This window comes from Zeus faber (genome assembly GCF_960531495.2).
Source record: "Zeus faber genome assembly, chromosome: 8".
Taxonomy (NCBI): Eukaryota; Metazoa; Chordata; class Actinopteri; order Zeiformes; family Zeidae; genus Zeus; species Zeus faber.
The window spans coordinates 1,694,017-1,714,251 of NC_137195.1; the positions used below are offsets into that span (position 1 = coordinate 1,694,017).

At 46.8% G+C, this 20,235-nt stretch overlaps 1 protein-coding gene across 1 annotated transcript in view; it reads right to left on the minus strand.

Moving 5' to 3' along the window:
- The window catches only part of xrcc1 (X-ray repair complementing defective repair in Chinese hamster cells 1), a gene marked incomplete at its 3' end in the record, with an annotated part of 29,902 nt that overhangs the window by 3,903 nt on the left and 5,764 nt on the right, over window positions 1-20,235 (minus strand). Inside the window, exons 8-16 of the mRNA XM_080005756.1 lie at window positions 19,820-19,976; window positions 19,287-19,530; window positions 18,794-18,910; window positions 12,201-12,279; window positions 11,397-11,496; window positions 8,705-8,750; window positions 8,139-8,284; window positions 7,663-7,753; window positions 5,934-6,009 (exon numbers count right to left, since the gene is read on the minus strand). Coding sequence (XP_079861882.1) covers window positions 5,934-6,009; window positions 7,663-7,753; window positions 8,139-8,284; window positions 8,705-8,750; window positions 11,397-11,496; window positions 12,201-12,279; window positions 18,794-18,910; window positions 19,287-19,530; window positions 19,820-19,976 — 1,056 coding nt within the window. The remainder of the gene's footprint in view (window positions 1-5,933; window positions 6,010-7,662; window positions 7,754-8,138; window positions 8,285-8,704; window positions 8,751-11,396; window positions 11,497-12,200; window positions 12,280-18,793; window positions 18,911-19,286; window positions 19,531-19,819; window positions 19,977-20,235) is intronic.

Consider the following 20,235-nt stretch of genomic DNA (forward strand, 5'->3'; position numbering starts at 1 on the left):
TTTCTCTCTAACTTTTTCTATCAATTGTATGTTTATAATTATTTGTTGGTGACGGGTTTAGTTTTTTGTTGGTTGTAGGGTGTGCGCACAGCGGGTGGGGGGGTGGTGGTGGTGGTAGTGGTGGTGGTGCGGGGTCCGCAACCATGTCGGACCTCACCAGGCTAACGAGGAAGCACGGCATTAAGTTGCCCGTGTCTTCCTCGGTCTCGGTGGAGGACTGCAGCCTGGCGGTGGGGAAGGCTGTCGGCTACAGCAGCGTTGTGTCCGCAGCGCGGATGAACAGTGCGGTGGTCATCTTCCTGGATGGCGTAGACAAGGTGAACGCGGTGGTGGCGAGCGGCGTCACGGTGAACAAAATGTTTGTTCCCGTCCTGCCTCTCTCCACACCGGCGAAGAGGGTGAATTTGGCGAATGTTCCGCCGTTTATTAAGGATGAGACCCTCACTAAGGAACTGGCGAGGCACGGGAAGGTGGTGTCGCCAGTTAAAAAAGTCCCGTCGGGGTGCAAGTCGCCGCTGCTCAAGCATGTGGTGTCGCACAGGAGACACGTCCTGATGGTGTTGAACAACAGGGATGCGGAGTTAAACGTAGCTTTTAAAATCAGGGCGGATGAGTTTGACTACGTGGTGTTTGTCAACACTGACACCACCAAGTGCTTTGGGTGCGGTGGGGAGGGACACCAGGTCAGGGCATGTCCAGGTAAGAAGGCAGACGGCGAGACAGGTGAGGGGCAGAAGGGTGGACAGGACAAGGAGGGAGCACAGGAGGGGGCAGGTGAGGGTCAGAAAGGGGAAAAGCAGGCGAAGGTGGGGGCACAGGAGGGAGCAGGTGAGGGTCAGAAAGGGGAAAAGCAGGCGAAGGTGGGGGCACAGGAGGAGGCGGGGGAGGGCCAGAAGGAAGGAGGGGAAAAGCAGGTGAAGGTGGGGGCACAGGGAGAGGCAGGTGAGGGCCAAATGGAGGCAGGGGAAAGACAGGTGGAGGTGGGGGCACAGGGGGAGACAGGTGGAGGGCGGAAAGGAAAGGAGAAGAAACAGGTGAAGGTGGGGGCACAGGAGGGGGCAGGCGAGGGGCAGGGGAAAAAAAAGGAGGGGGGGGAGGGGAATGTGGAGCCGCAGGAGGGAACGGGTGGAGGTAGACAGCGCAGCCAGGTGAGCGTGGAGACACGGGGGGAGGCAGGCGAGGGTCTGGAAAGCAGGCAGGTAAGGGCGGGAGGACAGGAGGGGAAGGAGGAGGGTCCGGAAGACAGGCAGGTGGGTGCGGGGGGACAGGAGGGGACTGGTGAGGGAAAGGAAGCTACGGAACAAAGTCAAAGGAGTGCAGGTGACGTAGCTAGGGAGGAGGAGGCACTGGAAGGAAGTGACTTTGAGATGGGGGATGAGGACGATCGGTTGAGAGTCCCTCGGCTCAAAAGAAAGTCCAACAAAATGGCAGGAGACTCTCAGGCGAAGAGAGGGACAGCAAGCCAGGGGAAGGCAAGTCAGGAGGTGGAGCAGGGAGGCTCGGAGTCAGAGTCCTGGATGGAGGAGGACTCTGCTGCAGACAGTGAGGGGCAGTTTTTTCTCGGCGTAAAGAAGAAAAAGGGCAAAAAAAGCTACAGTGTGGGCAAAATAAAAGCGTTTCTGCACAGGACGAAGAATGTGAAAGGGATTAAGGTGGAGGATTTTTTCTCAGACAAGGAGTTGCTGGCGAACGCGGCCCAGCAACAGATGAGGAGTAAGGGGAGAGGAGGGTTCACGGACCAGGAGGTGTACAGGTTAAAGAAAATAGTGCAGAAGATCAGGAAGGAGCTGAACAACGGAGAGGATGGGGAGGAGGTGGAGGTGGGCGCTGCTGTTCGGGCTGTTTCCCTTTTCCGTTGCAATGAGTGACTTTAACATCAGCACGCTGAACGCGAATGGGGCCAGAGACGCAGCTAAGAGGTCTCTGCTGTATGAGCTGATGGAGCAGAAGAGGCTGGATGTGCTGTTGGTGCAGGAGACCCACAGTGACTCTGGCAATGAGGCTGACTGGAAGAGGGAGTGGGGGGGGGAGGTGGTGCTAAGCCACAAGAGCACCACCAGCGGTGGGGTGGCTCTTCTCTTTTCTAAGAGCTTTGCCCCAGCATCCTTTGAGGTGGAGGAGGTGGTGGAGGGCAGACTGATGGTGGTGAGGGCAGCATTTGAGCATCATAAGTTTGTCTTTATAAATGTGTACGCTCCCACCACAGGACCACACAGAGTCACTTTTTTGCAAGTTTTAAATGGGGTTTTAAGCAAAACTCGTACTGGGGAGTTTTTGTTTCTAGGAGGTGACTTTAACTGCACCGAGAACGACCTGTTAGACAGGAACCACTGTGAGCCTCACAGAGCATCGCAGAACGCGATGAGGCTGCTCTCAAGCGAGAACGAGCTAACGGACGTGTGGAGGAGAACCAACGGGGATGAAAGACAGTACACCTGGGTGCACTGCAGAGGCACCTCTTTATCGTTGGCCAGACTAGACCGGTTTTACTGTTTTAAGCACCATTTTAACATTTTTAAGGAATGCAGAATGGTGCCTGTTGGTTTTACCGATCACTCCCTGGTTGTTTGCCGTGTTTTTATCGCCAATGTAAAGCCCAAAAGCGCATATTGGCATTTTAACACCACCCTACTATGTGACTCCAACTTTAAAGATGCTTTTAGGTTTTTTTGGGAAGGTTTTAGAGACAGAAAGCAGGATTTTATTTCCTTAAGACTGTGGTGGGACTATGGGAAGAGGGAGATAGAGCAGCTCTGTCGACAGTATACTCTCAATGTCACACGGGACATCACCAGATCTATGAGGGATCTGGAGACTGACATTGTGGAGTTACAGGGTGTAGTGGAACCCACTGGGAATCGAGATCACATTAAGGACCTCAAGTCTAAAAGAGCTGCTCTTGCGGACCTACTAGGCACCAAGGCGCAGGGGGCGCTGGTCCGCTCTCGCTTCCAGAGCGCAGCACTGATGGACGCACCATCTAGTTTCTTTTTTAGCCTGGAGAAGAGCAACGGGCAGAGCAGGTTTATCCACGCCCTGAGATCAGACACGGGACAGGAGCTCAGGAGGCCGGAGGAGATCCGGACGAGAGCCGTGGACTTTTACACAGAGCTGTACAGAAGTGAGTACGAGGAGCAAAAATAACTGTTTTACTCCTTTTGTGGGAATTTGCCCAGGGTCCCGGAAGATGTCAGTGCGGTGCTGGGGGAACCTCTGACCCTGCAGGATCTTTCCACGGCCCTGCAGAGCATGAAGGGGGGTAAGGCCCCTGGCATCGACGGGATTCCTGCGGAGTTTTACAAAGAGTTCTGGGAGGAGTTACGGGAGGACCTTTTAATGGTTTTTAATGAAGTTTTTAAAGATAAGTTATTGCCAGTCAGCTGCAGGAGGGCAGTCATCACTCTCCTACCCAAGAAAGGAGACCTGCAGGAGATCAAGAACTGGCGTCCTGTGTCCCTTCTGTGCACGGACTATAAAATCCTGTCGAGGGCACTGGCCAACAGGCTGAGGGAGGTGATGGACCTGGTAGTCCATCAGGACCAAACTTACTGTGTGCCTGGTAGGTCCATTCTGGACAATGTGTCCCTAATTCGGGATATTTTGGACGTCTCTAGTTCTCTGGGCATTGAAACTGGGCTCATTTCGCTAGACCAGGAAAAGGCGTTTGACCGGGTTGAGCACCCTTACCTCTGGAAAACTCTGGAGGCTTTTGGCCTCAGCCCTGGTCTGATAGCCATGATCCAGGTTTTGTACCAGGACATCGAGAGTATACTGAAGATTAATGGAGGGCTGAGCGGCCCTTTTAAAGTGCGTAGAGGGGTGAGACAGGGCTGCCCCCTCTCAGGGATGTTGTACTCTCTGGCCATAGAACCATTGCTGTGTCAATTAAGGACGAACATCGAGGGTGTGTTTCTAAACGGTCTCGAGAGAAGCCACATTCTATCAGCCTATGCGGACGACGTCATTGTCTTAATAAAGAAACAGGACGAAATCAGCAAACTGGAGGGGATCGTCAGGGACTTTGGGCTACTATCAGCAGCGAAAGTCAACTGGGGCAAAAGCGAAGCGCTGGCTGTGGGCGGATGGAGGGGGGGACTTTTAAAACTGCCAGGAGGCTTACGGTGGCGAAGGGATGGGTTTAAGTATCTGGGAGTGTTTTTAGGGAGCGAAAGTGTGGTGGGGAAGAATTGGGAAGGACTGCTAGGAAAGATACAGGGCAAGCTAAGAAAATGGAGGTGGGCACTGCCACAGCTGTCCTATAGGGGCAGGACGCTCATTATTAACAACCTGGTGGCCTCACAGCTGTGGCACAGAGTGGCCTGTGTCCAACCACCAGACCTGCTAGTTAGGAAGATACAGGCCGAGCTGATAGACTTCTTTTGGGGGCGGAATTTCCACTGGGTCAGGAAGGAAAGGGTCTTTCTGCCTAAAGAGGAAGGGGGGCACGGTGTGGTGGACATCAAAAGCAGAGTGGCAACTTTTAGGTTACAGTTTGTGCAGAAGTTGTTAACGGGGTACTTTAACGTTTGGAAGGACGTGGCGGGCTTGGTCTTAAAGAGGACTGGGAGGATGGGACTTGACCGCTCGTTGTTTTTAATGGACACGAGTCTTCTAAACAAGTCGGGCTTACCCCGGTTTTATCAGGAGCTTTTTAAAGCATGGGGGTATTTTAAGAACAGGAAAAGGGAGGCCGCAGATTCCCTCCACTGGCTCCTGGAGGAGCCGGTGATCGGAGGAGCCAGGCTGGATGTGCAGGACGGGGCCACTCCAGGACTGAGGAGCATCCTGAGGGAGGCGGGGGTCCTGACCCTGAGGCAGGTGGTGGCGGCGGCGGGGAGCGACCTGCAGGACGGCGAGGCCATGGCGGAGCGGCTGGGGGTGAGGTCCACCAGGATCGTACACCTGGTGCTCAAGAGGTGGAGGGAGACGCTCACGGAGGAGGAGCTGGCCCTGCTGAAGGAGTACGGCGAAGGCGCGGAGGAGCCAAACCCGGAGGATCCCTTCCCGGAGATGACCCTGACCCCCAACCTGGAGGGGTCCTCCGGGAAGCTGCTGCACAGGGCACGTTATGCAGAACTGGACCTGCACGCAGCCAGCGGGAAGGCTTTTTACAAAGAGTGTGTGGTTGTTTTAAATAGGAAGGGACTGGAGGGGCGGCAGGACACTGTCTGGAGGGGACGGCTCCAGATGGAGGGACAGGAGGAGCCATGTTGGAGGAGTTTTTACAAAGCTCCCTCCAAGAAAAGGACGGGGGACCTCCAATGGAGGGTCCTACATGGAGCCATAGCTGTCAACAGCTTTGTTTCTGTTTTTAATCCCACGGTCGCAAATGAATGTCCATTCTGCAAACTGCCAGAGTCCGTGTTTCACTGTTTTGCAGAGTGCGACAGACTTTTAGAGCTTTTTAGTCTTTTAAAGGAAAGTTTTAAGCTCTTTAAGGAGGAGTGGTCCAGAAACTGTTTTATTTTTGGGGCTAGATACTACAGGGCCAACGCAGAGAAATGGCGACTGCTTAATTTTCTAGTAGGGGAAGCGAAGATGGCCATCTACCTCACGAGGAGGAACAAACTGAGGGGAAAGGAGAGTGTTTTAGGAAGAGTGTTTGTAGCGTTGGTCAGGGCCAGAGTCTTGATTGATTTTAACTTTCACAGACTGATGAAGAGTCTGGACGTCTTCATCAAGCTGTGGTGTTTTAACGACGCCATCTGTTCCCTGGTGGAGGACGACCTGCGCTTCCAGTCTGTTTTTAACGTGTAGGACTCTGTTAGTGAACCAAGTGTGTTTGTTGTATTGTCTGTAACTGTGAACTAGAGAAAATGTTAAAATAAAGATGCTTTAAAAATCAAAAAAAAATCTCTCTCTCTCTCTCTCTCTCTCTCTCTCTCTCTCTCTCTCTCTCTCTCTCTCTCTCTCTCTCTCTCTCTCTCTCTCACGTCTTCGAAGGAGTCGTGCCATCCCTCGCTGGTCACCACAAACTGAACCTTCTCATTCATGTAGTCCTCCACCGCTCTGAGGGGAGAGGGGGGAGAGAGGGAGGGATAGATAGAGGGACAGAGAAGGGAGAGAGAAAGAGGGAGAGAGGGAGGGATGGGAGAAAGGAGGTGCTTTTATTGACAGGTAGAAACAATTATTTCTCTGCTAAAATGAGATCTTCTTCCCTTTGTAACTTAAAAGTGGTAATCCATCACACGCTCTGCGTTGTAGAGTACACTACACATCCCATAATAAGCTGTGCCCTCGTCCCCGCTTTCTCCAAACTCTCCTTCTTCTGATCCATTCATTTGGTTACACAGGTACTCTTCACTTAATGACCAAGATATATATATATATATATATATATATATATATATATATATATATATATATATATATATATATATATATATATATATATATATATATATTTACACAGGTACTCCTCACCTAACGACTGAGTTCCACTCCTAGCACCAGGCCGTTGAGTGAATGGGCCGATAAGCGAGGACTCGTGTTGGTTCACGGTAAGCGGGCGTGGCTGGTACATATGGAATATACAGTGTACATAGCATATATAGTATATAAAGTATACATAGTATATATAGTGTGTATAGTATATAAAGTGTATGTAGTATATATAGTGTATATAGTATATATAGTGTATACATAGTATATATAGTGTATATAGTATATACTGTATAGTGTATAAAGGGTGATGAGATATACATAGTGTATATATTATATATAATGTTTATAGCACATATAGTATAGATAGTGTATATAGTATATATAGTGTATATAGCATATATAGTGTATATATTATGTATAATGTTTATAGTACATATAGTATATATAGTGCATATAGTGTATATATAGTGTATATATTATATATAATGTTAATAGTACATATAGTATATATAGTGCATATAGTAATAGTGTATATAGTGTATATAGTATATATATATATAGTGTATAAAGTGTATATGTAGTGTATATATTATATATAATGTTAAAAGTACATATAGTATATATAATGTATATAGTGTATAAAGGGTGATGAGATGAGATGTACACAGTGTATTTAGTGTATAAAGTTTATATAGTGTACATATTATATATAATGTTTATAGTACATATAGTGTATATAGTGTATCTAGCATATAAAGGGTGATGAGTTGCTTGGTATTGTACAGTGTATATTACAGACTGGTCAGAGAGTAAGGAGTACCTGTATAAATTTAGATATTTTTGAATTACTTTTTAAATTATTTATTTGAGAAACTTCCTCCATATCCAGAGTTAATTTAAAGAGCTACGCTGCTTTAGCTCATTCACTGAAGTTGCCTTTCTCTTCTTGTGCTTGTGGCGGACCCCGCCATCAACAATGGAAGCAGCTTATAAAGCAGCACACGCACAAGGCAAATACTTTTAAAAGCTGTTTCTCATTAAATTTCAGCAATATGAGATTTTTAAACATTCCAATCATTCAGATTTTCACTTTAAAGACTCAAACTCCAAAACTGGATGGACTATTAGGGTCTGATGGCTTCTAAACACTGTACTTCATTTCATTGTATATTTGTTGATGCTTCGTTCTCTTGACTTGTGAATGCTTTTAAATCTGCGGTAACAGTTGGTATTATTATCATTATTTGATGTTATTTTAGGGGGCGTGGTCCTTCTCACCCGTTGAATGCGGCGATGTAGCGCACCAGGCGTCGTCGTTCATTATTGGGGAATTTGCCGTAAAGGAAGAACTGTTTCCCCGTCAGGAAGTCTGGAGGTGAGAAGCAGGAGCAGTTCAGTGGATGACGCTGGGTTTCCATGGCGATCACCATCTTAATTAAAACGACACCACTCGACAGGTGCACCGGGGTCGTCAATCGGGAACTACTGCACACAGCGCAACACCATGAGGTGGAGCCAGCAGCCGAAAAAGAGATGGAAGGAGTGACGGAGGGGGAGGTGGGGGGGAGGGATGAAGCGGGAGATGGGGGGGGGGGGGGGGGATGAAGCGGGAGATGGGGGGTGAAGAGGGAGGTGGGGGGAGGGATGATGGAGGAGGCCCGATGGGTCAGTTTGTGTGGGGATGGATAGAGAGATGGAGGTATGGAGGGATGGATGGATGGAGGTGTGGATGAAGGGATGGATGGAGGACAGACCTGGCAGTGGGGGGATGGGGTGGTCCTTCTCCTCCTCAGCGTCTGTGTTCTCGTCTGTCGATCCCCCGTACGGATCCTCCTCCTTCACCTTCCTCCACCCTTCTTCTTCTTCTTTTCCCTTCTTCTGCCGCCCTTCACTCTCCACCCTGTCAGGACAGGGCGGAGATCACACACATATACACTAGATCAATATATCGGTTCATTTTGAATGTTTGAAACATTAAATATATATTTGAGGTTAATGCGATGGTTCCGACTGGAGCTCCACCTCGACGGAGAGGAAAAAAGATGGCGGCGCTTCCTGTTGGATGGCGTTCGCGGTGAAGCTGTCGTTGCATCGCGTTTAGGAACGAAACGAGAAGGAGTCGCCGCGTCGTGTGGGTTTCTTATAGCGACCGCAAAAAGGAGGGAAAACATTTAAATCACGTGGATAAAAATTTAAAATTTGGAAAAATGTCGCAAACGCAGTTTTGAAATCTATTAAACTATCTATTGCTCTGCTTACAAGAGACGCTGTGTCCAGCAGGGGGCGCTACGGTGATGCTTTTCAGGGAGCCGGTGCTTACCTTTCCAGTTCGTCCTCCGTGTCCATGGCGGAGTCGTCGTCGCCACCTGCCAAATTGAGAGAGTTAGCGCCCACAAAACAGGATGACATAAGCGTCTTGATAGAGAACGCAGCGCGGAGACACCAAATCACAAACCATCAAACGCTGTGCAGGGCTCCAACGCTGGGAGAGCGGAGGAAGCCACTCGCTGCTCTTCTCCCACATATTCTATTATTCACACAGTCGACGGCCACGAGGGGCGGGTCCCAAACTCTGATTGGTTTTTGGATTCAGTGTAAAGACGGCTAAACACCGACCTGCGTTTCCGTTATCTGGTAATTGCCGGTTTTTGAGGTGAGAATAATTCCCTCCGAGCACAATTTGAATTAGTGCTGGTGGATCATCTCCATAAAAATCCTGCAGATCTGTTCATTTCCGCGTTCGGCAAGTTGCAACGGAAGGAGGAAGATATGATGCATCTCCCTGCCCTGATGATGTCACTCTATAAAACCTGCTCATCAGTTGTTTGTAACATCAATAAATACTGATCTCACATGTCTCCAAAGTGTCCAGCGAGGAGGACAATGACTGCCCTGACTCGCTCCAAGTGGACAAGATGGAGGCACAGTTGTAATAATTCCAGGACACGGAGGCCACGGATGGAGCAGCTCTCCAAGCGTCCGCACCGTGGGAGAGCTGGACGCCATTAGCATAGAAATGAGAAACATGCACAAGTCTCTCCACGCCAATTGCATCCTGCTTTCCGTCTGACGCACGTCGTCAACAACACCGGTGTTCTCCGGCTTTTGGCGGTGTCGATCCCTGCCTGTCAAAGTGCTTCACCGAATCTCTCCCTCCCTCCCTCCCTCCCTCCCTGCCTCCCTCCTCAGTTTTAGAGCCTCCCCACTTCTCCCTCTCAAGGCCTAACCTTCCGTCGGAAACGGTGAATCATTTAATTCGGCTCCTGGGTCTTATTTCATAATTGATGGCCTCCAGTCCGAGCGTTGACCTTTGACCTTTCTCATTAACACGGTGCTTTTCATGAAAATGCTGCTGGATGAAGCACAGAGACCATAGCTGGTGGAAGGGAAGCTCAGAGTGGCTCGTGTCTGTGTGGCTCACGTTCAGAGTTGGAGCCACATGTTCATTTATTGGTTGATTAGACCCTGACCCCTTCTGTCCAGAAGGGTTGACACGAGGCTGGACACCATCAGTCATCCAGTACTTTAACCATGAACTTCATAAAGCGTCGACTCGGCAACTGATCGGCCGTTGACAGGCGCTCCGAAACATTTTGGGAATGCCGTGGTTTCTGTCGTTCGCCAACAGAAGTCCAAGACATTCTCTTGAGTGATGAATCCACTCGGCCCCGTGGAACGTCCTCTGCGGGAGGAGCCGATTGTGTCCCCGACGGAGGGAGAGCTGCTGCACCGTGGATACAACACTATCGTTAGAAAAGCCTGAAGAACAAAGGCAACAGACGCTGCGTCCCCAGGGAGCAGCGGAGCCGAAGCTGAGTTTTCAGAGGAGGTTTTCGGTGTTTTCTGTGTCGGCTTTCCTCCATACATGTTGCTTGGCATTCAGGCCATAGAGTTCAACCTTGCTCATCAGACCGGAGAATCTGGTTTCTCCAGGTCTGAGAGGCCTCGATGTGCTTTTTAGCAAACTCCGTGGCGCTGGCTGCCACGCCTCTCACTGGGTTGAGTGTTCTTCTATCCTTCCACAGATCTGTGCCTCGACACAATCACACCCACTGTCTCGCAGGTCTACAGACAATTCCTTTGACCTCATGGCTTGGCTTTTGCGCTGACACACACTTTCAACGGTGGGACAGGTGTGTGTCCAAATCACGTCCAATCGATTGAATTTACCACAGGGGGACTCCAATCCCGTTGTAAAAACATCTCAAGAATGATTATTAAAAACAGGATGAACCTGGGCTGAACTGTCATAGCAAAGGCTCTGAATACTTATGTAAATGACATTTCAGCTGTTGTTTTTGGATGAATTTGCAGGAAAAAATGAAAAACATGTTTTTGCATTGTTATTGTGGGTATTCGGTGTAGATTGAGAGGAAACATGAATTTATTCTGTTTTAGAATAACACTGTAACATGGCAAAACGTGGAAAAAGTATAGGTGTAGTACCCAAATGCACTGTATCCCTCAAGCCATTTTAGCACGATGGACACTTGGACACAAGGTGTTGATATTCATCAGTGATGTCATTGTGGATCCCTTCATCAGTTCCCTGATGAGTATAATGGAGGTTCCTCCGCCTCCCTTTGTCAAATTACACCTTTTCATTCTCACGTTTATCTCACCTGAACTCATCATTTCATCGAAGTGTTTTGGTTTTCTGTGCCTTCCTGTTGGTCTGACTCCTCTGCCCTGACCAAGTAAAGCTTCTATTTCTTCTTCTTCATTTTCCAGAGGCCGTTTATCCACCTCTACCAAATCATATCAACGTCCCACTCACGTTCCCACACTTTCTAGACCCAACGTCTCCTCCCATCAGGATCCTCACCCCAAACTGCTCGTCTCTTGTCAGACTTATAGAAGCAAGGAAAACTCACACAAGATATTTGGAAAAGTGGAAACCGTCTTGGCGGTCAACTCCAATGCTGACCTGACATCCTAAATTCTATTTAATTTCCTTGCCATGCAGACTGAGTTCCTCCACAGGGAGACCCTCTAAATCTAGATGATCCAACCTGCTTGGTCAACGTCGGTGGAGCCGCCATATTCATCGTCGTCCTCCGTCTTTATCGGCGTCTTCCTGGGAGTGACCTGTCCGGGCCGCTTCTGCGGAGTCTGCAAGAGTGGTCCAAAAAAAAAAAAAAGTATATACATGTAGTGCATACCACTCCATCGGAAAATTAGTTTCTATTCTACACCCAATCTACATTTTTACTCCCTACACCAGATGCATGCAGCTTAATGACGCCAGTCATCATGGATTGGTACAATTTCATCACTGCCTGTCGCTTAAGATGTGGCCTGATCCATGACTTGCAGCGGGGCAGCTACATTGTTGGTTTTACTCAGGCTCATTACAACAGAATTATTTAACGAGAACTAACTCCTCCACATGAAGGACAAGGGACATGAGAAGGGCCTTGGTTCTGCACTTTTGTATCAGGATCCTCTTCAACACCGACATCTGATACCAGTATCCAAGAAAAGTACTTTAGAAGTTTTGTATAATCAATATCTTTATTATTAAAGTTTGCAGTTAAAAGCTCTATCTTTAGAATCACGTCCTCAAATGCTGCGATTGTATTTTCCTTTAGATTAGCAAACACTTTATTAATCCCCGCAGAGGAATTCAGGAATCCTCATTAATCATGATATCTCTACCGTTTCCTTTCTTCTGTCCCGCAGAAAGCAGTTTGTACACTCTTGTTTTAGAAATAAACACTTGGAAAGGTCAACGTCGGAGCCCCGTCCCATGTGACCTGTCGACCCCAGGGCCAGGGCCAGGGCCAGGGCCAGGGTTCGGCTGAAGAGCAGCTTACCCTCGTGCGCGGCTCTTCCTCGTCATCCTCCTCTTCCACGTCGCTCCCTGAGCTGGACTCGGCCCCGTCCATTAAATACCTGCAGAGAGCAGAGGAACAGCAGTGAGCGTTAGCGGCTCAATCTGGAGAACACGGAGCTTGAAGCATGAAGTCCACGAAGATCTGCTTCAACTTGCACTTGAAACACAGGACATATGTGAGCCAGGTGCAGTGGCTCTTTTTACCCAGATATGGAAACACACTTAACTTATTGAACTAATATTTACCGTGATTGTGGCTTTAAACATTTTAGAATGAAGAAATGCTTTCATGTACATTTCTGTTTGGATCCTAGTAATAATAATAATAATAATAATAATAAAGCATGATGTGAACTAGATGTATTAAAAGAGAGGAACCTGATCATAATAGGAATAGACTCTGAAGTCTAGTCCAGTAAAGTTTATTTCTAAAGTTAATCACAGTTCAAATCTTCCCCGAGTCTCAACATTCAACCCGGGAAAGAAAAAATTCACAGAAAACACACTTTCTAAAAATTTGAAACCATGAGAAGGGACGACTGAAGGCGAGGCAAGTTAGTATAGTTTATATAGCAAATTTCAACAATAAGGCAATTCAATGTGCTTTACATTAAATATCAAAAGCATTAAGACAAAGTGCAAAATAAATACATTATAAAAGGACATAAAAGGCAGAAAGGAAACATTTTTTGAATACTTAGAATGCACAGTTTAAAATAATAGAACACATAGAATGCAAACAAGTCACAGTGCAGTGCAGGAGATGAATCAACCTGGTTTTCCTCTTTGTCAACAATTATTTTGCCTTTTCCCATAATAGTGTTTTTCCTTGTCAAGGTGACGTCCTTGCCCCGGAGATCTTTGAGTTCTCTGAAATCACCATTTCAGTTGGGCCAAACCATCGCTTCCGATGCATTTCCAGAGAATGCCGCCACCTGCCGGTTGGGGTTAAGGGGGTTAACCCCAACCAAACAACTCTAAGCTTTCGACACCTGGTGACATCATGGATTTGTTTATTTCCAAACTCTGAGAGATGATTGGTCATTGTCGTTCTCAGCCCATACTTCCAAGATCCAGACAGTCCAGACATATTTTACTGGAATCGAGTCACAATAAAATGAGTCATCAATGTAATCACCACCCCCGTCCTCAAAATACAAGCCTCCCCTTCCAGTGAACGTAGCTTCCGTAGGTCAAGGCAGGATGCAAATGTTTATTCCCTATCTAATCAAACGTGCAATCCAATGTGTTGCGATGCCATCTCCAAGCGTGCTGCTCTGTGTTGGCTCACTGTGGTTTTACACACAAACAATGCCTGCACATGGTGAGATTCAGTGTGAGAACGCAGCTCACCAGCACATTGCTGTTGATGTTGTCACACACGTCTCGGGTTCCTTCTCAGCCCCCCCTCCAAGTAAAAACTCTGGGTGGAAAGTGTGTAATACATTAAGATCTGACCAGTAGGTGAACTCTCCCTTTCGAAGGCATCCAGTGATGACAAAGAAAAGGGCTCCATAGCCGTCATGGTGCAGAACATCGGATCCATAAACTAAAGGTCTTAATATTGAGTCAGACAGTAGGTACAGTGAAGGGACAGGAGCAGGTTACTTGAGGTCACACTTTCTCTCTATTTCAGTCTTCTTGCTCGGGGACGCCTCCACACTATATAAAATGATGATACTGACGACGTTTGAGAGCATTCTCCAAGGTCATCATTAGAACTTATAGTTCATTTCCTGTTGTAAAACTTTGTCAGCAATACATTTTTAAAGAACATATTTTTTAATATATATTTTGTTATAGCATTAGATTTATTGTATACTGTTTTTTGTTTACTGTTGAGTTTTAGGTTTAGTTTGTAAATTGCCAAATGCATATAGTTCATTCCCCTTCCCATTTTTTGGTTAATTTTTCTGATTTATTGTTGGGTTAATCTTTAATGTTAGTGGTATATTATTGCGTGTTATGTGTAATATTCAGGTTAATTGTACATGTTCTAAATGTCCAATTTTGTTCATTTCTAGGTTAATTGTGTGTTGCCACCTTTCAGCTCATTCTTAGGTTTATTGCATATTACTTTTTTCCTTTTTAATTCTTAATATTCATTTTCATCTTTTACATTACATTATTACATTACATTGCATTTAGCAGACGCTTTTATCCAAGCGACTTACAATTATTCAAACACCGATGGACGCCGCCATCAGGAGCAATTAGGGGTTAAGTGTCTTGCTCAAGGACACTACAGCACGCTAGCAGGAGGAGCCTGGGATCCAACCAGCAACCTTTAGATTACTAGACCACCAGCTCTACCTCCTGAGCTACCATCCCCATTTTTGATGTGAGCTGTTGTGATATGGCAATTTCCCTTTCGGGGATGAATTAAGTATTTACCTACCTACCAACCTACCTCTCTATTTTGTGCATTCACACAGTGTGAAGTCGCCTAATGTCTGAAATGTTTGTCGTCGGGCTGTTCAGGTGCAGCAGAAAATTGACAGATTTTAATGCAAAATGTGTTCACACATTTGCTTCCATTATGCTGGAACAACAATGGTGCCACTTGAGTGGAATGTGCCACACCACAACATCCTCCCGCCCTCCGTCTCTCATGCTCTCCACCTCAGGGGCTGATTGAGTGAAGACCACGCAGAGAGCATTACTCAGGAGCTTGGCCATCGCAAGATTCTATCCAAAACCTGGGAGGAGGATGCGTTGTACCTGTGTATGCATGGCGGTGGTCGCAGGGAGCATGGGAGCCCCCATTTGCATACGAATGCTAAATGCTAAACACGCGCCGTGTGTGTGTGTGTGTGTGTGCATGTGTGAAGGAGCACGAGTGTGCCTGTGTTTGGGCACTTGTCAGCATCAAAGTGAGTGCTGCTTTTAATTACCCATGGCAGATGTATCTTTTAAATAAAGGATGTATCATCAAAGCTGCACACTCCAAGTGTGGCACAATCGAGCCTTTGGCTGGAGGCATGGATTAGTGTGTGGGAGGAGATTTTGAGTAGTTGTTTTTTAGTAATTATTATTTTATCATATTGTTTTTTTATTTTTTAATCATCTTTGGGGTTATGGTGTTGTTTGGGGTGGAATCCAGTTTCCTGGACCTGGTTGTTTACTTCAATGGGATGAGAGTCAAGGTTTTCTTTTCATTATTATCATTTTTTCATCACTTACTTTCTCATCATCTGAAAGATGTTTTTCTCTTATAATAAGAACTGCGTTACAAAGAAGTAAAGTAAAGTGCAGCTTCTAGCAGCTTCTGAGCCACCAGGTTTAGAACGCCTTTAAAATATTATTTTTCCCTATATTTCGATTTTAAAATCTGCTTCATATTGCAAGTTAAATGGTGATTAAAAAAAATACTTTACTGAACCCTGTGAGGAAACTTGGACTTCTTCATTTGAACCACCCCAAATATTTAGGAATAGTGGTCAGCCGCAGCACCCAGAACCAACTCCAGCTAGAACCAACTCCAGCTAGAACCAACTCCAGCTAGAACTTGACGTGCATGTCTCTTGGGGTGGGATGAAACCCACGTACACATTAGTAGAACACGAAAGAACCTATACAGTTGGGTTCGAACCCAGAACCTTCTTCTGTGAGGCAACAGTGCTAAGCAATTGAATTGATAGTTTCTTGATTTGACAGATGACTGAAAGATGCTGCCATCAGGGCGTCCTGCACTCAGCTTGGTGCGTGCCGCTCTGGGTTTGTGACCAGGTGGGGCATCGGGCCTTGCCGGCTCGTGGTTCAGGCGGCGTGTCGGTCTGTCGGTGCGGAACCTGGCTCCGGGCCTGCGGTCCATGCCTGGTGCCCACAGCCCAGGTTCTGCGCCTGGGGGTGTGTCTTATGGCTGCACGAGGGGGTGGGTTGTATGTGTGTGCCTCAGGGGTGCAGGGTCTCCTCACTCCTTTTCTCCCTCATGTACTGCCACGGCTATCACAGGAAGAGGCCACGTGACCAGTTGCTGTTTTAATTTTCCTGGACTTCATTAATTTTGTTTTGTTGATACATGTTGTTGTCTGATGTTTCTATGTTTGTCTCACTCGTGGGGATTCCCCTCTATGGAGTAGTAATGATGATTAGTTGTTTAAAGACATAGTAAGATGGTTCTCCAAAGAGGGGGGGGTTGTGGTGGTTCTCTCGAACCAAAGGCTGTGCTCTTGTCATCCAACAGGTCGTCCACAGGACAAAGTTATTGCAGCAGTTGATGATGATTAAAGAATGAATAAAGAGTTTCAATGCAGGTTGACAAGTTCAACTCCACTTGCAGACGAACGGTGTCTACAACGACATACAAATACTTGTATGCCAAGTATGCTGACAGCACAGGTTTAAAAATAAACAAACAAACAAACAAACAAATAAAAAACAAAAAAACATTGCTCATAAAGTAACAACTGCACCTGTCAAGGGGTGGGATATATTAGGCAGCAAGTGAAGAGTCAGTTGTTGAAGTTGATGTGTTGAAGCAGCGTAAGGATCTGAGCCACTTTGACAAGGAGCCCATGGTGATGCTGGACGACTGGGTCAGAGCATCTCCACAAGCACAGGTCTTGTGGCTGTTCCCGCTGTGCAGTGGTTACTACTTCTACTACTAAAAGTGTCCAAGGAAGGACGACCGGTGAACCGGCAACGGGGTCACGGGGCCCAAAACTCATTGATGCACGCGGGGAGTGAAGTCTAGTCTGTCTGGTTCGATGCCACAGAAGAACTACTGTAGCAGAAAGTGGTGAAGAAGTGAATGTTGCTGTGATAGAAAGGTGTAGAACACACAGTGCATGGCAGCTTGCTGCATATGGGAGCTCACAGTGTCCATGCTGACCGCTGTCCACCCCTGAAAGCACCTAAACAGAAAGGTGAGCGTCACAACTGGACCATGGAGCAATAGAGGAAGCATCTGTGGGATGTGCAACAAGCCTGATCCATGGGGGCCCCACCTCCAACTTCCAGGACGTAAAGGATCTGCTGATAACTTCTTGGTGCCAGATACCACAGGACACCTTCAGAGTCTGGTGGAGTCACTGCCTCCACCTTACAGCTGTTTTGGTGCAAACCAGCACTTTGCCCTAGTTTTCAGAGTATTGGAGAACCAGGGATGACCTTGCACGGCCCAGCGGTTTAAAGCCTGAAGGAGCATTGATTTATCTCCAAGCCAGACGCAGTAATGATGACGTAACAAGCGTAGAGAAACTCAACAAGAGATAATGAAAAACCCTCGGCACAAATACCTTTCCAACTAACTTGGACCCAGATGAAAATGCGACCCTACATTATTCAGCAGACAAAGATTCAAGGACTGATGACTGAGGAGCTTGGAGCCATTCAATGCTCCCTGTAATGAGGCATATCATTAGAAGTGTTGGAGTTCGCCGGCTGGAATACGTGATCACAGCAGCTATGAAATGCTCAAGGTTGGAACCTCAGATGTTTTATGCGTCGGGATTAACTTCATGACACCGAGGTTTGCAGCTCCCAAATAAATGGCAGTATTATTAGGCTGCATATATTCTGAGAGCGGCCAAAGTAGGACATTTGTTGAAAAAACTGACAACGAAGCACCAGCGATGAACACGTCCCCAGCATCGTTGTCAGTCAGCAAGTGTTTCCATGACGACACAGCGAGGAAAAGAGTCGAGAAAGAGAGCTCAACTCTACCGATCAATTGCGACACAACCAACCACGTTAAAGATTAATCAATGGCTCAATGTTGTTATTGACAGGGAAATGTTGAGTCCTGCTCGTTGACGTGAGGGGATTGGGGTTAAATCTCATTTGAGGTCAAAATAAAATTTAGAAAAATCAATACGATTTTGATGATCTTGGGGTCAACTCCATAGTTGGGTACTGCGATTATTTGTCATGATTTAATGGGAAAATACATGGTTAAGTTACTAATTACTATTTGAGGTTAAAGAAACAAAAGATAAAGCAATGCAAATTCTGAATCATCTGTTTGGTTTTAATGATGGTTCCTCATCGGCTTGGCCCAGCCCTGGTCCCCACCGGTGGACAGCTTTGCTTTATTTACTACTTCTATACTCCGACTACACTTTGTTTGGAAAAGCAGATACTTCAGTAGCTATTAAAGTAATAACGGCTTCAACTGCTACTTCCAGTCCCAGTTCAAACACCAGTGTTCCCTCTAAACACAGCTATTACACTCCACTGTAGTGTACGTTTTGCCGGTCCGCTTCCTGGTTGTTCATTATTTAGTCCAAGAAATGTGACTTTGAATCCTAATAAACTAGACCAGGGAGTCACGTACCTTCTGGTGTTCACCTGAGTGCAGCAGGCGGCTTATACCAGAGTGACTTAATGACAAACTGAAGAAATGTTTCCAGTTCAATATTGATTTTCCCTGAAGATTGCTTCATGTTCCACGCAGGGGAAAGTTCCAACGGGTTGAAAGAGATTCATTGTAGAGCGAGACGACTTGTTTATTAGTTTGTGATTTATGACATGCTCTTTTAAGGAAAGACAGTTTATGGCAGCACCGGTACATTGGAAAAACTGATTAAAAGGGGTGTGAGACGGACAGGCAGACAGACAGACAATGTGTACCTCTTGTAGGAGATCTTCTGCCTCCTCTTGTGGCAGTCCATCACCCACTCCTTCTGCACGATGAGGCCTCCTGCTGCCTTCACCTGGCTGTACTTTGGGGTGTTGGCGAAAGCACAGCTGGAGCGACGGGACAGAGTGTGTGACCCAACAGTGCTTAACGCTGAGCCACTACGTTTTTGGGCAGAACTAGATTGTGCAGCTCCGTCCAGATCAAGATGATATTTTGCATTTGGGTCAATAATTCAAAATGAAGATTAACCGTCTTTTAGTACCGTCACAAAATTAAGATATCCTATTTTGACACAATGTTCCATAAAAAATGACCCAAATACTGTTTTAAAGTTCCTACTTATCACTTTATTTGTAAATATAAATGATATAATATAATATACTCAAAATCAGATTTGAGTTAAAAGGAGACTTTTATTATTTATTTTCTATGATTTATTTCTCTGGAGTTACCGCTGTCACTGTTATCTCAAGCTTCCCTTACATGAGGTGTGTGGAGTCTGGGGTCCAGTCAGGCCGGTACTTGGCCCCCATGGCCAGGGCCTTGTCCCTGAGCTCCGCCCGCAGTGGGTTCTGGAAGCCGCTCAGCACGAACACCACGCCCTCCAGGACCCGGTTCAGCGGCACCGGCTCCACGCTCTGTGACTTGGTTTTCTGAGGTTTGGCTTTGGGCTCCAGTCTGGGCTGGCTCTCCCTCATCTTATCAGGAGTCTTCTGGGCCAGAGAGCCTGTGTGTGTGTGTGTGTGTGTGTGTGTGTGTGTGTGTGTGTGTGTGTGTGTGTGTGTGTGTGTGTGTGTGTGTGTGTGTAGATGAGATAGAAAAAAACAGATGTTATAAGGGAAGAACTTCTAATGATCCAGTTCCCCCATGAGGGAACATTTCATCTTCTCGTATTTGAATTCCAAGATCCTCTAATTCAATCAGAACCTAAACCTAAACATCACAATATCCAGAGCATTTCCGCCGGAGGATCAATTAAATCTGATCTTCATTCACAGATGTTATGGATGTGGCACCTTTGGCGGCACTGGGACCGGGAGTGCTGGCTGGGCTGGGCTTGGCTTTGGGTTTGGAGGTGGTGGTGGGCCTGCTCTCTGGAGACCCGGTGGGCTTCTTGGCGGGCGGGGCAGACTGGCGCTCTTTGCTGAACTCAAACTTTCTTTTTACCGGCGGCTGAGAAGGAACAGAACGACAGACGATCCACTTCAAAGACAAAAAGACAAACCTGGCAACCACTTTCACTGGAAAACCTGACAAAAAATGTTATTATTTCTGAGTTGGTGATTTTGAGTTCATGAAACCCATCCATCTATCTATCTACAGCAAATTCAAACAGCCAATAATATTTGATTTCCAATTATACAAAGAAAATTGGAACGACACTTCAGGGCGTCCTTCATTTCAAGTATTTGAAGGTTTCCAAACCTTCAAA